The sequence below is a fragment of the Globicephala melas genome, chromosome 1 (genome assembly GCF_963455315.2).
Source record: "Globicephala melas chromosome 1, mGloMel1.2, whole genome shotgun sequence".
Lineage (NCBI taxonomy): Eukaryota > Metazoa > Chordata > Mammalia > Artiodactyla > Delphinidae > Globicephala > Globicephala melas.
Genome location: NC_083314.1, coordinates 142,754,470 through 142,775,113, shown reverse-complemented (window position 1 = coordinate 142,775,113; position 20,644 = coordinate 142,754,470). Strand labels below are relative to the sequence as shown.

Below are 20,644 nucleotides of genomic sequence, written 5' to 3'. Positions count from 1 at the left end.
TCTCAAGTGGTCTGGGAAGTTGAGGGCCAGCTGGGCAAAAGCCTTTGGATCTAGCACCTAATGGGGCCTCTGTGTCTGAATACCTTTATTATAAAGGAAACCAGTGGGCGGGGATATTAAGTAAATGGCTGATGAGGCAGTGGAGTTAGACCTTGCACTCAACCTGGTAGGCAGGCATGCCCCACTTCTGCAATACTGTAGGTATAAATATTCTGGGAGAAGTTTTAAGTCCATCATATTGATCTGATTTTCATTTATAATTGATTAACAACAAAAAACCTTGTACTTACAAAGTGCTTTCACATCTACGACTTCATTTGATCCATATAACAATTCTATAAGGTAAATATTATTATTTCTTCATTTTACAAATGAGAACACTGATTTCCTCATTTTACAAATGAGAACACTGAGGCTTAGAGAGTTTAAAGTAACTTGCCCCAGGTCGGGAAACCAAATAATAAGCGACAAAGCTAAGGTGGACTTATGCCATGTCATGCCACCTCCTGAAACCCAAAGATGCACCTTTGTCCACGGCAAGCTCTTACTTGTCCTTTAAGACCCAGATGAAACATAATCGTCTTGGTGAAGCAAAAAATGTTTGTTGAATGAATAAATGAGTTAGTGAGTGAGTGAATGAATGGGTATGTGATTTGACTTGCCCAAGTTCATGGGATAAGTTAGTGGCAAGGAACTTTCAAATGGCCTTCTGTTCTTAAGTTGTCCCATAGATTCAGCAGTCCTGAACTGCTGATAAGTTCCTGTGTTCATTATCTATGAATAGTGCCATAACAAATCGCCAGAAAATTAGTGGTTTAAAAAGCACAGATTTATTATCTTACATTTCTGTAGGTTAGAAGTTCAGTACAGGTCTCAGTGAGCCAAAATCAAGGTGTTGGCAGGGCTACATTCCTTTCTGGAGACTCTAGGGGAGAATCTGTTTCCTTGCCTTTTCCAGTTTCTAGAAGCCACCTGCATTCTGTGGCTTGTGATTCTCTTCCTCCATCTCCAGAGCTGGCAATGGTGGGTCGAATTCTTTTCACACCTCATCTCTCTGACCCACTCTTCTGTCTCTTCTGCCTTTAAGGACTCATGTGATTAGATTGGGCTCTCCTAGGTAATCCAGGCTCATCTCTCCATCTCTGGGTCCTTAACCTGAATCACATCTGCAAAGTCCCTTTTTCCATGTAAGGTAACATATTCAGAGGTTCTGAGGATTAGGGCATGGATGTCTTTGGGGACTATTATTTTGCCTACCACAGCCCTCCAACTACTCTGTGCTCTTTCAGGTTCTATGCTCTAATTCAGTCTACTGCTTGTCAAGACTCTGGACGAGAATTGCCTCTTTCATGATATTCCCTGGCCCGTTTGCCAGCCAAATTGACTCCTCTGTCCTTTTGGCCCTTGGTTTCCCCCTTCAATACTATCTTAGGACCTGTAACACTTTGGTGCACTGTTTTTGTTTAGGTGTCTTCTCCTGTGCTTAGACCTACCTGGAGCTCCTTGAGTAAAGGGCTGTGTCTTGTTCAACATTCTATCCCAAAGTCTAGCACAGGGCCTGGTACTTACTAAGTATTTGATAATGTTTGTTAAATGAGCAAAAGACCGCTTCCTGCAGGGAATTTGTCTTAATGTGCTGAGATGCAGAAGCCCCGAACTCTTAAACCCAGGGGACTTGACCTAGATCATAAGACCAGCCAGTGGCACTGCTTGCTTTAACATAAACTTCATGGAGCAAATAATGACTTTTTGCAGATCATTAACTTCCTCGATGTAGCTACTGACCAACTTGTGACCTTGGGGAAAGGTCATGGAGCCTCATTTTTTCCATCTGGATCAGGAGGAGGTAGGACTGTATGATCACTGGAGGCAACAGTATAGGGTTAATACTTGAGCTCTGCAGCCAAACTGCCTGCATTTGAAACTTGTCCCTGCTTCTTACTTGCCATGTCCTGCACAAGTTTCTTAACCTCTTAGTTCCTTAGTTCTTTACCTGTTAAACGGGGAATCATTATAGCACCTCATAGGGTTGTTCTGAGAATTCATTGACTTAAATGTAAAGCATTCAGTGCAGTGGCTAACTGTCATTATTGTTATCATGAAATTCCCTTTTTCATTTAAAGTTTGTCATTCTGTCTTGTTTTTTATAGAAGAGGGTTCCCTAGGCCTCCTCTCTCCTCTTTTCCTGCCCCAGACTCAGTGCCTTCCCTGCTGTTACTCTTCCTTCTGTCACCCTCTTGCTTGCAAAGCTTGCATCCCCCAGGTCTCCTCATAGCCCCTGCCCTTCTTGGGGTGGTTTCCCTGGTGCTGGGAGAGCCTCCTGACCAGTCCAGGTGGGGCTCCTGTGGGAGTATCTGTGAGGTGTACTGCCCCCTGCAGGCCAAGAGCAGTGATTCCTTTGCCCTGGCCTGAGAGTCGAAGACTTCTGCCCTTTGGCTCTTCTGATTTAGGAATATCAAGAAGGTGAACAACATTATCTTAACAGAACTTTATTGGACACTCTCTGTGTGCCAGTCGCTAATAACAGAGAAGGACAGGGTGTTGGGGCATTAAGTATGCAGGCTCTGGGGTCAGGCTGCTGTGCTCAGATCCTGGCTTCCATGCTCACTAGCCATGAAGCCCTGGGCAAGTTGCTCGGCTGAGCTTCTTTGTAAAAAGAGATATAATAGTGTTTACTTCATTGTGTAATTATAAAAAATTAAATGATATAATTCCGATAAAATCTGGAGTAGTAAGCAGGAAGGGTTCTTAGCAATGGGTAAGAATTAGAAACTTTTCATTCAGTTCTTTACAGTATAGTTCCATTATTTTGTTTGCAATTGTGTGATTTTCCCAATCCACTGCATTCATATTCAAATGTTAGTACAAAGCCAATTTGAAAGCCAAATGTAAACTTTTTTTTCTTTGTAATATAACTGTTTGATTCAGTTCAGCAAACATTTCTTGATTGTTTTGTGGTAAGGCACTATGCTGGGAGCTGGGAATATATCTTGGAGTAAGGAGTAAGGTATGGGGCTCTGCACCCAAGATGTTTACATCGAGTTTAGAGGGAAAAGTGGGCATTTAAACCTTCTAGGCAGAGGGAGCAGTGTGAGCTAAGTACAGAAATGTAAGAAGGCCAGACAGCCTGACCCTATCAGGGACACGCAAACTGCTTTCTATGGCTAGAACTTAGCACCTGGAGGCCAAAGGGGTAGGAGGGCTGGGACTGAGGAGAGGAAGGAAAGAGAGAGATATGGTGAGAGGTATGGCCAAAGAGGTTCCAGGTCATCGAGGGCTTGAATCTATACTTAGAAATTAACTTGAGGACAGAGGAGAGAACCATTGAAGGGCTTCTGGTAAGGGAATGATGTGATTAAATTGTGTTTTTAAAAGGTTAATTTGACTTTAATATAGAGGTTGAATTGGAGAAGGCCACTCTGGGGACAAAGATTGATTAGTTAAGTCATTGCAGTAGACCTGTGGAGAGGTGATGAGGACCTGAATCAGGGCAGCAGGAAGAATAAAGAGGGACGTGAGGAAAAGAAAAAGGTGCAAGAAATGTTAAGGAGCCTAGGGACTTCCCTGGTGGTCCAGTGGTTAAGGCTTCGTCTTCCAATGCAGGGGGTGCATTAGCTCCCCCACCTCTTTGATCCCTGGTGGGGGGGCTAAGATCCCACATGACTTGGGGCCAAGAAACCAAAACATGAAACAGAAGCAATATTGTAACAAAGTCAATAAAGACTTTAAAAATGGTCCACATCAAAAAAAAAATCTTAAAAAAAAAATGTTAAGGAGCCTAAAATAACGGGTGAATGCTAGTGCCATGTGTGACAAGAAATACAGGAGGAGGGACTGAGGGGGATAATAATGAGTTCCATTTTCCATTTTAGAAATGTTGAGCTAGAGGTGCTTGCAAAATAAGCAGGTAGAGATGTCCAGTAGGGGACTGGATATTTGGGTATTGTGCTCAGTGAGAGCCTTTAGGCTAGAGATATGTATTTGGGAGTCATCTGCTTGCAGATGGTAGTTGGACCACAGGAGTGGGTAAGATTACTCAGGGAAAACAGGTGAAGAAGGAAGACAAGAGGCCAAGGACAATGTCCCAGCTGGGGTTCACAGGTAATTAAAGGTTGGGCAAGGCATGTACAGCCAGCAGAAGAGATGGAGAAGGAAGAGGAGAATCAGTAACAGGTGATATCTCAAAAAGCAATGGAAGAGAATATTTCAGAAGGAAAAAGGCAGCAGTGACAGATGCCACAGAGGTATCAAGTAATGTCACGATGGAAAAGGTCCATTGGATTTGACAAGAAGAAGGACTCTCTGTGGGACTTGTGCATCTTCATTTCTTGTATATAAAGGTGGATCAACGGTGCCTGTCTTGGGGAGAGAAAAGGATAAGGTGGGGAACACATGAAGGGAAGGATCTCTATTCCAAAGAAACCTGAATGCACTTCTAGTGTAGCATATCCCGTGCTGTTAGGATTGCTTACAGGTTGAGCCAGCCCATGAGATTGTGAGCTGAACTGCATAGATACATACAGTCCCACTGCTCAGAGGAGACCCTTGTTAATAATTTCATTATAAATTCTTTTAGACTCTTTTTCTCTGTGTATAAACAAATATATGTGTTTGTTATATATATATATATATATACACACACACACACACACAAATGTAATTTTAAAAATAAATATTGGCTTATACTGTGCATGCTCTTCTGAGAACCTGAGTAAAGTAATCATCTTTCCATGTTACTACACATAGAGCTATTGCAGTCTTTTTTACCTGTATTTTTTTTTTTTTTGCGGTATGCGGGCCTCTCACCGCTGTGGCCTCTCCCGTTGCGGAGCAGAGGCTCCGGACGCGCAGGCTCAGCAGCCATGGTTCATGGGCCCAGCCGCTCTGTGGCATGTGGGATCTTCCCGGACCAGGGCACAAACCCGTGTACCCTGCAGCGGCAGGCGGACTCTCAACCACTGCGCCACCAGGGAAGCCCGCTATTGCAGTCTTTAATGGCTGCCAAGTATTCATTGTTTGAATGGACTATAATTCATTTAACAGATTGGACCCTTAATGGTGAGCTTGTAGGTTGTTTTTAACTTTTTGCTGCTGTACACAGTACTGTAATGAATATTTTTATACATAAATCTTCTTTGCACACTTTGGCAGGGCGAGTGTAGGTTAAGTTCCAGGGACTGTGTCTCATTCATGTCTGTATCAGCACCAGGCATTAAGTAGGTGCTCTGTAAAAGTATTAAAATGCCCTGAATTTAGGTCTTTGAGGTCCTGCAGTGTCTCATTTACCTTTGTGTTTTTACCATCCACAACAGTGACCAGCAGCACAAAATATTGTTTTCTGAGTGAATAATCTCAAGGATATGGAGAACTCCAGCCAGAAAAGGAAGGTGTTGAGTAGTGACTTCAGCTTTAAGTGGCATGTGTTTCAGAAGCACCTCACTAAGCATCGCTAACTAGGAAGCACCTTGAGATATTTCTAATGAGGGCTCTGCATTCCTCCCCTTCACCTTCCTCCTTGTGATGAGTATTGATGTACTTCTTTCCCTGGTCAGTAGAAAGACTAGATAAAAATTCCTGGGAGATAATGGGATAGAGAGAGAAATTAAAGAATCTTGTCTTCCCTTCAAAGTTACTTCCAGGGTGCTCTTCACAGAACCTTTAAAGCAGGGAGAGTTTCTTGTTCAGCCCTGCATGACTAGTACCTAGCGTACCTAGTACAAAGAGTAGGCCTTCAGTCGACATGTGAGGAGTAAATAAATCAAGCAAGTGTTGAGCTATGCAGTTGGTGTGATCTGAGAAATTTTCTAAATGTTTTGACCATTTTCCCAAGATTGAATTCTTTTCCATTTCCTTTTGTTCATTGATGCCTCTTTTATTATATATTAATTTTTATATACAATAGGGTTTGTTCCTGAGCTTAATTAATTAATTATGGCCGCGTTGGGTCTTCCTTGCTGCGCACGGGCTTTCTTTAGTTGTGGCAATCAGGGACTGCTCTTTGTTGCAGTGCGCAGGCTTCTCATTGCGGTGGCTTCTCTTGTTGGTAGAGCACGGGCTCTAGGCGTGCAGGCTTCAGTAGTTGTGGCACATCGGCTCAGTAGTTGTGGTGCACGGGCTTGGTTGCTCTGCAGCATGTGGGATCTTCCTGGACCAGGGCTTGAACCTGTGTCCCCTGCATTGGCAGGTGGATTCTTAATCACTGCACCACCAGGGAAGTCCCCTGAGCTTCACTTTTTATTCCACAGATCTATCCATCTGTTGTTTTGGTGCCAGTCCATATAATTTTAGTTGCTTTATAATATGTTCCAATAGCATATAAGGCTAGTTATACCTCATAATACATAAGAGTGTTTTATGCTATTACTCATTTGTTTTTCTAAAATAAGTCTAAAGCTATTTGGATGTATTCTAATAAAAGCAGCCTACTAAGATTTTTTATTGTAATTACATTAAATCTACAAATTAATTTCTATATTGACATCTCTGTACTGGTCTTTCCATCATATTATATGGTATATTTTCCCCTTTCATTCAAATTTTCTGTTATATATTTTAGTAAAAACATATGTATTTCCTCATCTGGGTTTCTCATTCCCCAACATTTACCAAACACCCACTCTCCCGACCCCCTCTCCTGCCCCTGTTTTCTGCTGGAGATCCAAAGATAAACGTGTCACAGCTCTTGCCCTCAAGGAGCTCTCTTTGGTGGGCAAGAAAGATAACTGATCAGATAATTACAACTAATTATAATAGTTATTGTGATGAACAGGAGCATGAGGTGCTAAGGAAGCACAGAGGAGAGGTACCAGCCAAGACTGGGGGTTATTATATTAAGGAAGACTTCCTGGAGAAGAGGACTCCTGAACTGAGTCTTAAAGGCAGAATGTAAGTTAACCAGATGAAGAGAGAAGAAGGAATATTCCAGGCAGACAAAATGCTCATTGGAGAATATGTTCAAAAGTAAAGAGGTGAGAAAAATATTGAAGTGTCTTAGGAGCTGCAAGTAGCTAGAGTATCGATGACAGTGGGGTAATAGCTGGAAATGAAGCTAGAAGGTAGATGGGAAGGTGGCAGATAGTGAAGGTACTTGTGTGACTAGATAAGAATTTGGATATAGGATTGAAAGGTTTAAGTGGTGGAGTGTAATGGTCAGATTAATGTTTTAAAAAATATCCCTGAAAGAGAAACGAATAAAGTTAAATAAAGACCACTCTGGCTGCAGTGTGGAAGGTGGCATTAAGAGGCCAGTCAGGCTGCTGGAGTCATCTGGAGGCGACATGCCCTAAGGCAAGGTCAGTGGTGACGGGATGGAGTTTAAGAGTGGTTCCAGAGCTATTAAGGAGATAGGCACATACACAAACAGCACATGGGCATGCAACCCCCTCTTGTTAATGAGTTGCTAAGTGGTTTATGGTTTTTACTAGTTTAAGCATGATTTTCCCCCTATTATACTGACTGTTTATTGCTGACATAAAAAAGCTATTGATTGTTTTTAAAAGTATACCTACCTTATATTCTAATACTTTTTGAACTTTAATTCTAAATGTTTACTTGATTTCTTTGGCTTTTCTATGTGTTTATTTTTATCTAAGTACTTTTGCATATGATATTTTTTGACCCTTTCCTCTTTTTCTATTTTTATTATGAAAATCTCAAACATTCACAAAAATAAAGAGAATAGTACAAACCCCCATAGGCCTTTCACCTACATTCAGTAACTATTAAGGTTTGGTCGCATTCACTTTATCTTTCCCTTTTTTGTGTTTTTGTGCTGTTACTGAAGTATTTTAAAGCAGAATCTCAGACCTTTTGTCATTTCAGCTCTACATACTTCAGTATGCATCTCTAAAACATATGGATCTTTTCTTACATGGCTACAATGCCATCATCGTGCTCAACAAAATCAACAATAATTCTTTGATATAATTGAATAACCAGTGTATATTTGTATTTCTTGTTTATATCAAAATATATTTTAATTGGTTTATTCCAGTCAGGATTTGGATCACACATCACATTTGATAGTTTGGACTCAAAAGACTCTTTTAATCTTTAGCAATCCATAACCTTACTCCCTTTTTTTAAAAGTGCCATTGATGATTGAATGTTGTCCTGTAGAATGTCCCACATTCTGGATTTGTTTCTTACGCTGTAATTTAACTTATTCCTCTGTCTCTCGTATTTTCTATAAACTGGAGGTTAGCTTTGAATGACTAGTTACTAGGGTTATGGTTCATCTTTTCCTTGGGAGGAGGGTGTAAGACTACTTCATAGGTAGGGCTGTGAAGTGCTACCTCTATCTGATAGTGCCACTCTTAGGGATGCTAAGATTGATCAGTGGAGATGATGACACCTCATCTTTCCATTGTACATTTCCCCATCAACTTTTCATTGACTGATTTCATCCACTGTTGATTGTCACCTGAATGAATTATTTCATCATGGGCCACAAAATTTTTTTAAATTCTGTCAATTTTATCACATTTATTAGCTGAATAAAGAATATTCTGTCAATAACTTAGGACTGTTTGGTTGTCCTGAAATATAATATGTACTGAAAAGACAAGATAAATGCTTAATTCATTTTCTTTTATTGCAATTTTTGGATTAAGGAGTTGGTACCTTAGGTGTTCCATTTTAAGTATCTATTGATCGTGCTTCTGTTTTATGACTTATTTATTTCATTGGCTAGCCCAGTGATTCTCCCCCAGTGATTATCTTGTTATCTCAGCCTTTGAGAAACAGGTCTTCATTTGCACAAGAGCCTTTACATCCTTAGGTGTGTGAATGACTTGCTAAGTGCCACACATTAGTCCTTCCAGTTCTGTACCTTTCAGAAGAATACAGAACAACCTTTTCTTTGGTTTCTGTTCTCTTGTTCCAGGTCACACTGTGAACAAGATGCGTCAACACTCAGATTCAGAAGTGGCTTGTCTTGCCAGAGAAGTTTACACTGAATGGAGAACTTTCATTGAAAAACACAAGGATAGACCTTCTATAGAAGTCCGAAGTGATTCCAAAACCGAGACATTTAGGAAAAACGCCCAGAAATTACTCTCAGAAGCCTTGGAATTGGAGGTAATGTCCTGGTTGGAATGTGATGACTAGGTACTCTGGGTTAAATGACCTTCATATTTTCATAATGAACTTTCATAGTCTTAAGTGCTATGGCTTTATTCTAACTTTTTTTTTTTTTTTAAAGATTCTGGATTTGTAAACGTTCTGGGGGACAGTATTGTATAAAGAGTACAGGCTTTGGAATTAGCAAGACATGAATTAAAACCCTGGCTCTAGTATGTGCTGGTTGTGACACCTTAGGCAAATCTCTTAACATTTCAGAGACTTGATTTTTTATCTGTGAAATGAAGATTATAATTCCTACTACCTAAGATTATTGGAAAGATTAAATGAACCATATATACAAAAGAATAGGACAGTGCCTGGTGGTTAGAAGTTACTTAATGAATGTTGGTTCCTTCCCATTTAAAATTCTTACCCTAACAAATACCATATGATATCACTTATATATGGAATCAAAATATGACACAAATGAACTTATTTACAAAACAGAAACAGACCCACAGACACAGAAAACAAACTTATGGTTACCAAAGGGGAAAGGGGTTAGGGGAGGGATAATTAGAAGTTTGGGATTAGCAGATAAAAACTACTATATACAAAATAAATAAACAACAAGGTCCTACCGTATAGCACAGGGAACTATATTCAATATCCCGTAATAAACCATAATGGAAAAGAATATGAAAAAGAATATATAAAATTGAATCCGTTTTCTGTACACCAGAAGCTAACACAGCATTGTAAATCAACTCTACTTCAATAAAAATAAATAAATAAAATTCTTTCCCTTTCCACTGAAGCAAAAATTCTGAGATGGACTCTGTTACGGAATATCAATGGCAAAATACATAGCTGTCTTTTGAAAAGACTGTACTCCATTTTCGGTCAGCACTCATACCTTTAGTTCTAATGTATATAGTCAATTGCACAATCCCTATCATCTTCATGACCAACAGTTAGAATGGTGTTAGTGGTTTGAGGTACACATGCTGGAAGAATTTTTGCTCATTAGCAATAGTATTAATCATCATCAAATAAATCTTATAGGTCAATTAATATTCTGTAAAAAATCAGACATATAACATCCATATTTTTTCCTCTTAGGGTATCCCTAATAATGTATCCTTAAAGAATAACTTAATATTATTAACAAAAGAAGCAATTCAGAAGTCTGATTTAAATACCTGATCTGTCACTGCATTCTCTGAAAAAATATTTTAACCTTTCTATCTGTTATGTATCCACAAAAGAAAGGCAAATCGGCTTGTGGTATATTATTTACTTTTAAAAAATAAAGTTTGGGGTTTTTTAATACAAACTTATGATAGAAAATGAAAAAATATGGAAAGGAAAAATAAGATCACCATTGAACCTACCATCCAGACATAGTCTTGTTAACTTGTTAATTTTGGTGCATTTCCTGTTTGGTAAATTATTGTAGCTCTTTGTTTTTTTTTTTTTAAATAAATTTATTTATTTATTTATATTTTTGGCTGTGCACGGGCTTTCTCTAGTTGCAGTGAGCAGGAGCTACTCTTCGTTTCGGTGTGTGGGCTTCTCATTGTGGTGGCTTCTCTTGTTGCGGAGCATGGGCTCTAGGCACGCAGGCTTCAGTAGTTGTGGCACGTGGGCTCAGTAGTTGTGGCTCGCAGGCTTTAGAGCGCCGGCTCAGTAGTTGTGGCACACGGGCTTAGTTGCTCCGTGGCATGTGGGATCTTCCCGGACCAGGGCTCGAACCCGTGTCCCCTGCATCGGCAGGCGGATTCTTTTTTTTTTTTTTTTAACATCTTTATTGGGGTATAATTACTTTACAATGGTGTGTTAGTTTCTGCTTTATAACAAAGTGAATCAGTTATACATATACATATGTTCCCATATCTCTTCCCTCTTGCGTCTCCCTCCCTCCCACCCTCCCTATCCCACCCCTCCAGGCTGTCACAAAGCACCGAGCCAATATCCCTGTGCCATGCGGCTGCTTCCCACTAGCTATCTACCTTACTACGTTTGTTAGTGTGTATATGTCCATGACTCTCTCTCGCTCCGTCACAGCTCACCCTTCCCCCTCCCCATAACCTCAAGTCCGTTCTCTAGGAGGTCTGCGTCTTTATTCCTGCCTTACCCCTAGGTTCTTCATGACATTTTTTTTTCTTAAATTCCATATATATGTGTTAGCATACTGTATTTGTCTTTTTCTTTCGGACTTACTTCACTGTGTATGACAGACTCTAGGTCTATCCACCTCATTACAAATAGCTCAATTTCGTTTTTTTTTACGGCTGAGTAATATTCCATTGTATATATGTGCCACATCTGCTTTATCCATTCATCCGATGATGGGCACTTAGGTTGTTTCCATCTCCGGGCTATTGTAAATAGAGCTGCGATGAACATTTTGGTACATGACTCTTTTTGAATTTCGGTTTTCTCAGGGTATATGCCCAGTAGTGGGATTGCTGGGTCATATGGTAGTTCTATTTGTAGTTTTTTAAGGAACCTCCATACTGTTCTCCATAGTGGCTGAACCAATTCACATTCCCACCAGCAGTGCAAGAGGGTTCCCTTTTCTCCACACCCTCTCCAGCATTTATTGTTTCTAGATTTTTTGATGATGGCCATTCTGACTGGTGTGAGATGATATCTCATTGTAGTTTTGATTTTCGGCAGGCGGATTCTTAACCACTGTGCCACCAGGGAAGTCCCTGTAGCTCTTTCAATGAATACTGGGCAAGTTATGATTATCCCAGAGTTATTAAGAGCCAATTATGTACCAACTGTTCCATAAGATATTTTTATTGATTATTTAAATAACGTTGCAGAAAACTGACAATTATCCACATTTATGTTGTATTTTTAATCTTGATCAATATCAGCTAGTGTCATTTTGTATATACTTTTCTATATATTTCTGTTCTTATATTTATAATTTTTAATGTCTATTTGATGGTTCAGTGAATTAATATACTGTGTTTGCTTAACTTTTCCCAAGGAAATATTAATATGAATATTAAGCCCTTGAAAGAGAGAAAAGAAATATGAAGGATGTAAGTCTAATTTTCTGGAGTATCGATTAGCCAACAAGACTGGCTATTTGATGTTTCAAAAGAAGTTTATTTTTAAAATAAACCAAAATTATTGCAGAAACATAGAGTGTGGGTATATAATATGTAGTTAATGTGGTGGTAAATACCAGTTCCCTGTGGTATCTTTTTAAGTAAATGATAATAATGAAGCTATGCTTGTAAGGATTAATGAGCAGTTTGCCTGCTATATTAAACTCAATAATAATTATCCTTTTAGTTTATCCATTAATTATCCTTTAACTGGCACATCAAGTGGTAAGCACTCAAGTGTTACAAAGCAAAGTTTAAAAAGTGATACATTCGTTAGTGCTTTCCAGTGTAATTGGAAAAAATATCAGATTAAGCATAGTTGAATGGTTTTGTTCCCAAAGAGTAAATTTTAAAAATTAAAAGTGTGCATCTTAGCCATCTTCCTTGGCCGAAGAAAATCAATCTGTTTTCCCTGCATAAACAACATTTTATAGTATTTTTTTATCAGTTTGGTATGTCAGAAAATACAAATACAAACACTTTTTACATAAAGTTAACTCTTAGCACCCATCATCATCTGAAATATTTTCATATTAGGGCAAATCAGTGAACCATCTAATCCAGTATCTGGTCTTTGACAGTAACCAATGTTGAGTGCATTCAAATCAGACATCAGATCTCCATAAATGTACTATATCAGGCAGTAGTAAACCATTGGATAAGTTATTGGCCCAATAACTAAAAAGCTTTTGCAATTTGATCTTAGCATGTGTTTTTTCAAATCCACTCATTACATTTTTATAGAAAATAATGTTTCTATGTTATTTGTTTGGTCTTATCCTTTAGTAGTGAAAGCCACAGATAAAGAATATACACACACAGCCCAAAAGTGCATCTCTTTATTACTCTACACATCTTGCTTTCCAGATTCATGGATTGTTTCCTTGTTCTTGGAATAAAGGAATAGATGAATAAAATCTCCATTGTTGAGACCCACACTCCATTCCCCTTTACTTTCTCCCTTCCAGATCTTCTTTGTTCTTCCCTGTCTTTTAGATCTTTCCTCATATGAACGTCCCCTGTGGTGTCATTCTCTTACTTCCCCTTCCTCATTATCCACTCTCCTTCCTACCTCACGGCCTGTGATCATTTTCCTATTATGTCATTTAAAAAAAATGAATCTGATTCTCAAAGTGAGCCTGTTATCGTTAAGAGTTATGAAACACTGGCTGGTTGGCCCAGTTGGTTGTCAGATGGTGCTAATGAGATCCAGGTCAGGGGTACATCCCCATATGGGACTGTTAGTTTTTTCTTTGTTTAATGGCCTCAGACTGTACCTCTGGCTTTGACCAGCTCTTTAATAAATGTATTCAAGTGGTCAAAAAGGAGTGTGGGTATATATGTACAAATCCAATCATGCTATTGGAAAACTCATACAAAGTTTGCTTCTAGTGGGTATTCAGTTCACCAAATGTTTAGTTCTACTACTACTAGTGCCAGAGGAGAATGAAAACATGAATGAGTTGCAGTCCTTATCCTAAGAAAGCTTACTGTCTCCTGACTAAGAGCCTGTAAATGACTGACTAAATACGAGGCAGGATGAAATATGTCTGAAATAGTGTTACTAGCAAGTGGTATAAACACACAAAGGACAGAACAATGAAATCTGATGGGGAAATCTGGGAAGCTTTCATGAAAAAGCACTTGAACTAGCCTTTGTAAGAGTGGTTGGATTTTGCTAACTAGAAAATACATATAAAATAGAAACATATTTCATATGCTATGTATAGGATGTTACTAAAAGAGCAGAAAAGGAGGGAGGTATACATGGGGAAAGAGGAAATTCATTTCACAGATATTTACTGAGCACTTAATATGTGCCAGTACCTATGCTACTAGGCATGGGGAATTTAGAAGTGGATCCAAAATGGTACCAGCCCTGGAGGGGCTCACAGTCTCTGAGGGAAGTAGGCAAATGAATAGTCACAATACAGTGTGGGAAGTTCTGCACTTAAGGTATACACATGAAGAAGAGCTTCTTCCCTTGTTTTTAAAGAGCTTAACAGATGTGGCAGACATCACTAATTGATTATGGCAGCATTTCTTCTGAGTCCAGAATCCTTGACAAAAGACAGCTCTGGGTGGATGTGTTTTATATCTTCACCCAGCAATTGCCAGTTTGTCCAGGATTGGACAACTGAATAACACATACTCAACGCACAGGTACAAATAGATAAGGAAGGCAAATCAGATTCTCTGTCTCTGGGAAACTGAACTGGGAAATACCAAGAAGCAACAGTGGGAGTTTTGAAACAGAAGAGATATTGGAGGAGTTATGAGGAAGCAGAAGCTATGGGTAGAGATGTGTAGAATAGGGGGAGAGAATAAGGCAGTTAGAATTGATAAGTAAGGCAAATGGAGAGGAGGAAAAACATTTGAAAAAGAGACCAGGCAAATCATGAGAGACACAGAGAAAGGGTATGGTCCGTAAATAAATCCCTAGGTTTCTTACAGCATTCTTGTTTCCATTCATACACATGTATCTCATAGTAAAACCCCTTTTTCTCAAAGTCTCAGTAAGACTCTGGTCCTTTCACCCAAAAGGGCTTACCTAAATTACCCATTACCTAGATTAGAATCTATTGGGAAGGACTCTCAACTTCGGTAGGTTTGGATTATCCAAAGGCAGTTATAAGGTAGGCATTCTTCACTTTGTTCAATGAACGTGTTATACACAAGGATGCATGATGAATCATTTTCCCTTATGATTTACATTTTAATATTACAAATGTTTTTCTTCATTTCTTCATTCCGATTGACCTTCATTTAACAAGAAGCATGCATGAGAATTGCTAGCTACTTGCTTCTTATTCCCATCACATTGCTGGTATAGCACCTATCCTGCTGCCCCTTGGTTTTCTGTGTACATGCCTCTCCTTTCTAGGCTGTGACTTCTTAGAGGGTAGGGGGTCAGGTGTTTTCTGCTTGGGTATCTCTAATACCTAGATCAGACCATACTCAGAGTAGCGACTCAATAACTATTTGCTGAATGAAGTATGAATAAGTATCCAGTTCTGTGAATTTCAAGGCACTCTCAAGGTTCTTTTTTATATATACTACAGTTTGATGGAATGGCCATGACTTATTTTTGCAAATGTACACATACCCTTCTTCCCCTAACAACCACTCCCCTCAAAAAAAGAAAAAAAATTTTTTAAAAAGCCTTTTTTCTTGCCTGTCGTATTAAGTGAATCTCTAAACAGTCAGTGACTAACCATCCTCACACTGGGACGAGGAACCCTCATTGGGGTGAGGAGCCTCTTTTGCAAATGTTGCTGGACAAATGCTGGGCAGATGGCCAGCCACCCTTATAGCCTTGTAAAATAGCCTGGTACCCGGGCTGCCTCAGGCTGGGGGCTAGTTCAGTGCCCACCCAGGAGGCCATGAAAAGCTCAAGGAGTCTGGGTTCTGGAGAGCCATGGCACCACGTCCACTCACTCCAGCACCAGCCTTGGAGACAATCAGTCAGTCATCAGGACCCCAAACTTCCCTGAACACCTTTTGTCTGTTACACCTAGGCAGATGTCTGGACCTGGATATTCATTCTCTCTCTCCCTTTCTCTTTCTCTCTCTCTCTCAGTCCTGTTCTGTTCCCTGCGTGGTCCTCATTTCTTCCAGGTTTCTTTATTATATTCATTTTGGTCTGCTGGTCTCTCTCTTTCGTTAGGACACTTATCAAATGTCCGGTGATCCTTTTTTTATTTTGGTGCATTTTTTTCCTTAAACTTTTCCTTTTTAAAATATATGTATAGGGCTTCCCTGGTGGCGCAGTGGTTGAGAGTCTGCCTGCCGATGCAGGGGACACGGGTTCGTGCCCCGGTCCAGGAGGATCCCACCTGTCGCGGAGCGGCTGGGCCCGTGAGCCATGGCCGCTGAGCCTGCGCGTCCGGGGCCTGTGCTCCGCAACGGGAGAGGCCACAACAGTGAGAGGCCCGCGTACCGCAAAAAAAAAAATAAAAATAAAATAATAAAATAAAAGTATAGTACATATATGGAAAAGCACACAAAAGATATATGTACAGCTCACTGAATTCATCACCAAGCAAGTGCCCACCTCACCTGGCCTGATCCTTCTCATTCTCCAGCTCTCACGTCAAATGCCATTCCCTCCTGAGGCCAGGAGCTGCCCTCCAGGGTCGGGTCCCTTTGCTGTAGCTCTGTGCCCCAGAACTCGCTCATATCCTCTTTCCCAGCCCTCGGTACACTTGCAGTCCCTGCTTCTATCTGTCTCCAGCCAACCCGTGCTCTCTGTGGAGTCAAGAGCTGTGTTGACCTTGTTCACTGCTCTTTCCTCAGCCCAGGCACATAGTGCTGAGTAAGTATTTGAATGTGTGGTAGGGTGGGGAGGGAAAGAGTTGAAGGGAAAAAAGCAAATGAGAGAAATTTGTTTCCTGTTTTCAAGGAACTCACTCTCAGGGAAGACAAACTCAAAAAAATAGATCATTATAATATGTTATGAAAATGACTAAGGGAAGCTCGGGACACTGTGGCAGCCCCAAGGGGAACTTTCAGTCCTTTAAACTAGGATTTGCTTTTTTGCTTTTTGTTTTTTAGCTAAGCTTTGACACACAAATAGGAATGAGTTTCCTAGGGAAATTGCACCTTGCTGAGGAAACGTGTACCTGCGCAGAGGCGTAGAGGTGTGTAAAAGCAGCTGAGGTTGTTCAGGCTGGGCCAGGGTCAGGACCAGGGAGGCGAATAGTGAGCGACGCACCTGGAAAGGAACGAAGTGAGGGGGTCTCTGACCAGCAACCCGGTCTGGCCTGGATCCAGATCGTGTGGGCAAAAGTCTCAGACCTGTCCTGCTTTCATTAGGCCTGTGACTTCAGGAGGGCTTGGGCCTGAGCCAGACCACCCCAGAATTGCCACAGGTCCTATCCTCTAGGCCCCTTTCTGCTTAGCTGACCCTGCAGAGGTCTCTCCAGACTCAGCTGGTCTCTCTGAAGGTTAAGGGGGCAGTGAGTATGGTGAAAGGGAAGAAACATGGGTGTTGGAGTTGGGGGCTCCGAGTTAGAGTCCCAACTCTGCCTCTTAATAGTTGTAAGATCTGGAGCATTCCTTTACCTTTGAATCTGTTTCCTCATCTATAAAATGAGATAGTAGGAGTTGTGAGCAGTAAATGTGAAAAGTGATTTATAAACTGCTTTACACACATATTAGGATCCAGACCCATTGTTTTTAAAATGCTGTAAGGGGTTAAAAGTCACTTAAAAAACAAACAAAAAAGTATAAACTGTTATACTGATTTATTATCCTCGGTCTTCGTTTCCTGGTTGGTAAAGTACAGGGCCCAGGGCCCAGAACCCATTGCTTGGTTCAAGCCAGTTTCCTGTTATAATGGCAAATATTACCACCCGGCAGGGGTTGTGAATGAGGTCCCTGTCACAAAGCACATGGCCTTGTTCCTTAATTGCCAGGGTGGAATTAATTTGCTCTTCCTGTTTCTTTTGTGACAGGAAGTAGATGTCTTTGAATTTCAGTTGATTAATGGAGGCCTCTGAGCAAAGTGCTCCAGCCTCCCTTGCTTTTAATCCTTATGCAATGCAAGGCCCTAATTTGATAATTTTGCTGTTTTTTCAGATGGATCACCTACTGGTTGAAAATATTGAACGGGAAACGTTTCATCTCTGCTCCCGCCTCATTAATGGGCCATACCGGCGGACAGTGAGAGCCCTGGTCTTCACATTAAAGCATCGAGCTGAAATCCGGGCTCAGGTGAAGAACGGCACGCTGCCAGTCGGCACGTTTGTACAGACCCACAAAAAATGACCTGAGCATGGTTCCAACCCTGGGCTGGGCAGAAAGGAAAATGGGCCTTTCTCTGCCATTCAAAGACTCTTTTGAGTTTGGGCGATGGCTGATGCTGGCGGTGCTGAATTTTCCCATGGTGCCATTCCTTCAGACAGAGGATACAGAGAGCCCTGGGAGACAGACCTGCAGGAAATGCTTCATTAGCTGGAGTGCGCCGGTGCTGCCTAACAGGATGCGCGCTTGCTGTCGCTAGGAAGCGCAGTACGGTTGCCATCACCCAACACAGTGAAAGGGTGACGGATTCCACTGTGAATATGCCAGGGACACCTCTAAACTTCCTCCGTGTCAGGCAGATGAAGTTACTACTTTATTTTGCCACCCTGCAGGTAACTGAAACTCAATTACCACAGCTGCTCACTCAGTTCCGTCCCCCTGAGTTTAGATAGCTCCAGTGCCTCTCAGAACTCCCCTGTCTGTACTCTTTGCTCTACCCCAGGGGTGAGCCTGCCAGAGCCCGCCAACTACCCCTTCTTTCCAGAACTCACTTATCTGAACGTTGCAGCTCTCCCTGGAAGACCTGCGTTGGTCTCCAGAGCCCCCATGCTGAGGCTTCTAATGAGGAACTGTCCTGAAGCATCCCCACACCTTGGGGTTTATTTGAATATGTTGGCTCTCTCGGTTTAGGGCTCTGTAGAAGATACATAATGAAATTGCTCTTGAAATGAATTACTGTAGGAGAAAAATTATATACATATGTATTTTCAAATGAAATACCCGTATATAGACTTGCTTGAACAATTTTGTAAGTGATATTTGCTTTTTTTAAAAAGTAATAATAAACTGGGGCTTTTTTGTCCCTAAAACCAAAGGTATGGCTTGTTCACTGAAAAGTGTTTTGGGTTGAGAAAGAGTATACTTGGTGAAAATAAAGAATGATTGGACAGGAATCTGAGGGAGATAGCAAGACCCAAAGAGGGTTTTTTAGGTTAGGGGAGACTGGAGCATGTTTGTAATCTGAAAAGAAGGAGCCAGTAGAAAGGGAGAGATTTAGGGAATTCCCTGGCAGTCCAGTGGTTAGGACTCTGTGCTTCCACTGCTGGGGGCCCGGGTTCGATCCCTGGTCGGGGAACTAAGATCCTGCAAGCCTCGCAGCGCGGCCAAAAAAAAAAAAAGGGGGAGAGATTTAAAATCCAGAAAAAGAAGAGATGGATTAAAAAGGAAGGACACCCTCTCTCTCACACTCACACACACACTCAGCTTTTTTCTGACACTCTTTTGACAGTAAGTTGCATACATCACAGATCTTTACCCCAAATGACCAATAAACAAGAAATGATGCTTAGGGACTTCTCTGGTGGCGCAGTGGACAAGATTCCGCTCTCCCAATGCAGGGGGCCTGGGTTTAAGCCCTGGTCAGGGAAGTAGGTCCTACATGCATGCTGCAACTAAGAGTTCACATGCCACAACTAAGGAGCCAGTGAGCCGCAACTAAGGAGCCTGCCTGCCGCAACTAAGACCCGGTGCAACCAAATAAATATTAAAAAAAAGAAAAATGATGCTTAACCTCAAAAATATTCAAGAAAATGCAAAATAAAGCAATAATACAATGCCATTTTTCACCGATAAAACTGGAAAACATTTTAAATTAGGACACAGGGAGGGGGAAGGGTAAGCTGGGACGAAGTGAGAGAGTAGCACTGACATAGTATATATGTCATAGAATATATACTACCAAATGTAAAATAGATAGCTAGTGGGAAGCAGCTGCATAGCACAGGGAGATCAGCTCGGTGCTTTGTGGCCACCTAGAGGGGTAGGATAGGGAGGGTGGGAGGGAGATGCAAGAGGGAGGGGATATGGGGATATATGTATACATATAGCTGATTCACTTTATTATACAGCAAAAACTAACACAACATTGTAAAGCAATTATACTCCAATAAAGATGTTAAAAAAATAAAATGCCAACTTCTGGTGAAGACGTGGGGAAATGGTCACTTTTATACACTGATGGTGGGAATATGAATTACCACACCCTTCTTGGAAAATAATCTGCCAATATTTACAAATATTTAAACATATATGTACATTGACCCAGCAGAAAGTTTTCCTAAAGTAATACATACAAGGATGTTTTGTGCAGCATTATTTGTGTGTGGGGAAGACTGACAATGACTAGTCATTAAAAAGAATGGGACTTCCCTGGTGGCGCAGTGGATAAGAATCCACCTGCCAATGCAGGGGACACGGGTTCGATCCCTGGTCCGAGGAAAATCCCACACGCCGCGGAGCAACTGGGCCCACGTGCCACAACTACTGAAGCCCACGCGCCTAGAGGCCATGCTCTGCAACAAGAGAAGCCACTGCGATAAGCCCGCACACTGCAACAAAGAGTAGCCCCTGCTCGCCACAACTAGAGAAAGACTGCGTGCAGCAACGAAGACCCAACGCAGCCAAAAATTAATTAATTAATTTTAAAAAAAGAATGAATGCTGTATCCATTGACCTGAAGGGTTGACCAAGATGTATTGTTAAGTGAAAAAAAAAGAAATTTATAGAGAAATGTCTTTAATAAGAACCCAGTTTTATAAAAAGGAAACAAAAAAAATCCTATATATGAATGTATGTCTTTGTACAGGATTATATGAACACAGAGAAATGTATGAAACGATATATATCAGGTCATTTCCATTGGCTGCCTT

The 20,644-nt window shown here is 41.0% G+C and overlaps 1 protein-coding gene across 1 annotated transcript in view; it reads left to right on the top strand.

Annotated features, from left to right (window-relative positions):
- Positions 1-18,880, top strand: part of TCEANC2 (transcription elongation factor A N-terminal and central domain containing 2) — a 37,976-nt gene extending 19,096 nt beyond the window's left edge. The window contains exons 4-5 of the mRNA XM_030870223.2: positions 8,885-9,078; positions 17,772-18,880. Of these exons, the coding sequence (XP_030726083.1) occupies positions 8,885-9,078; positions 17,772-17,960 (383 nt within the window). The 3' untranslated portion in view covers positions 17,961-18,880. The remainder of the gene's footprint in view (positions 1-8,884; positions 9,079-17,771) is intronic.
- The last annotated feature ends 1,764 nt before the right edge of the window (positions 18,881-20,644 follow it).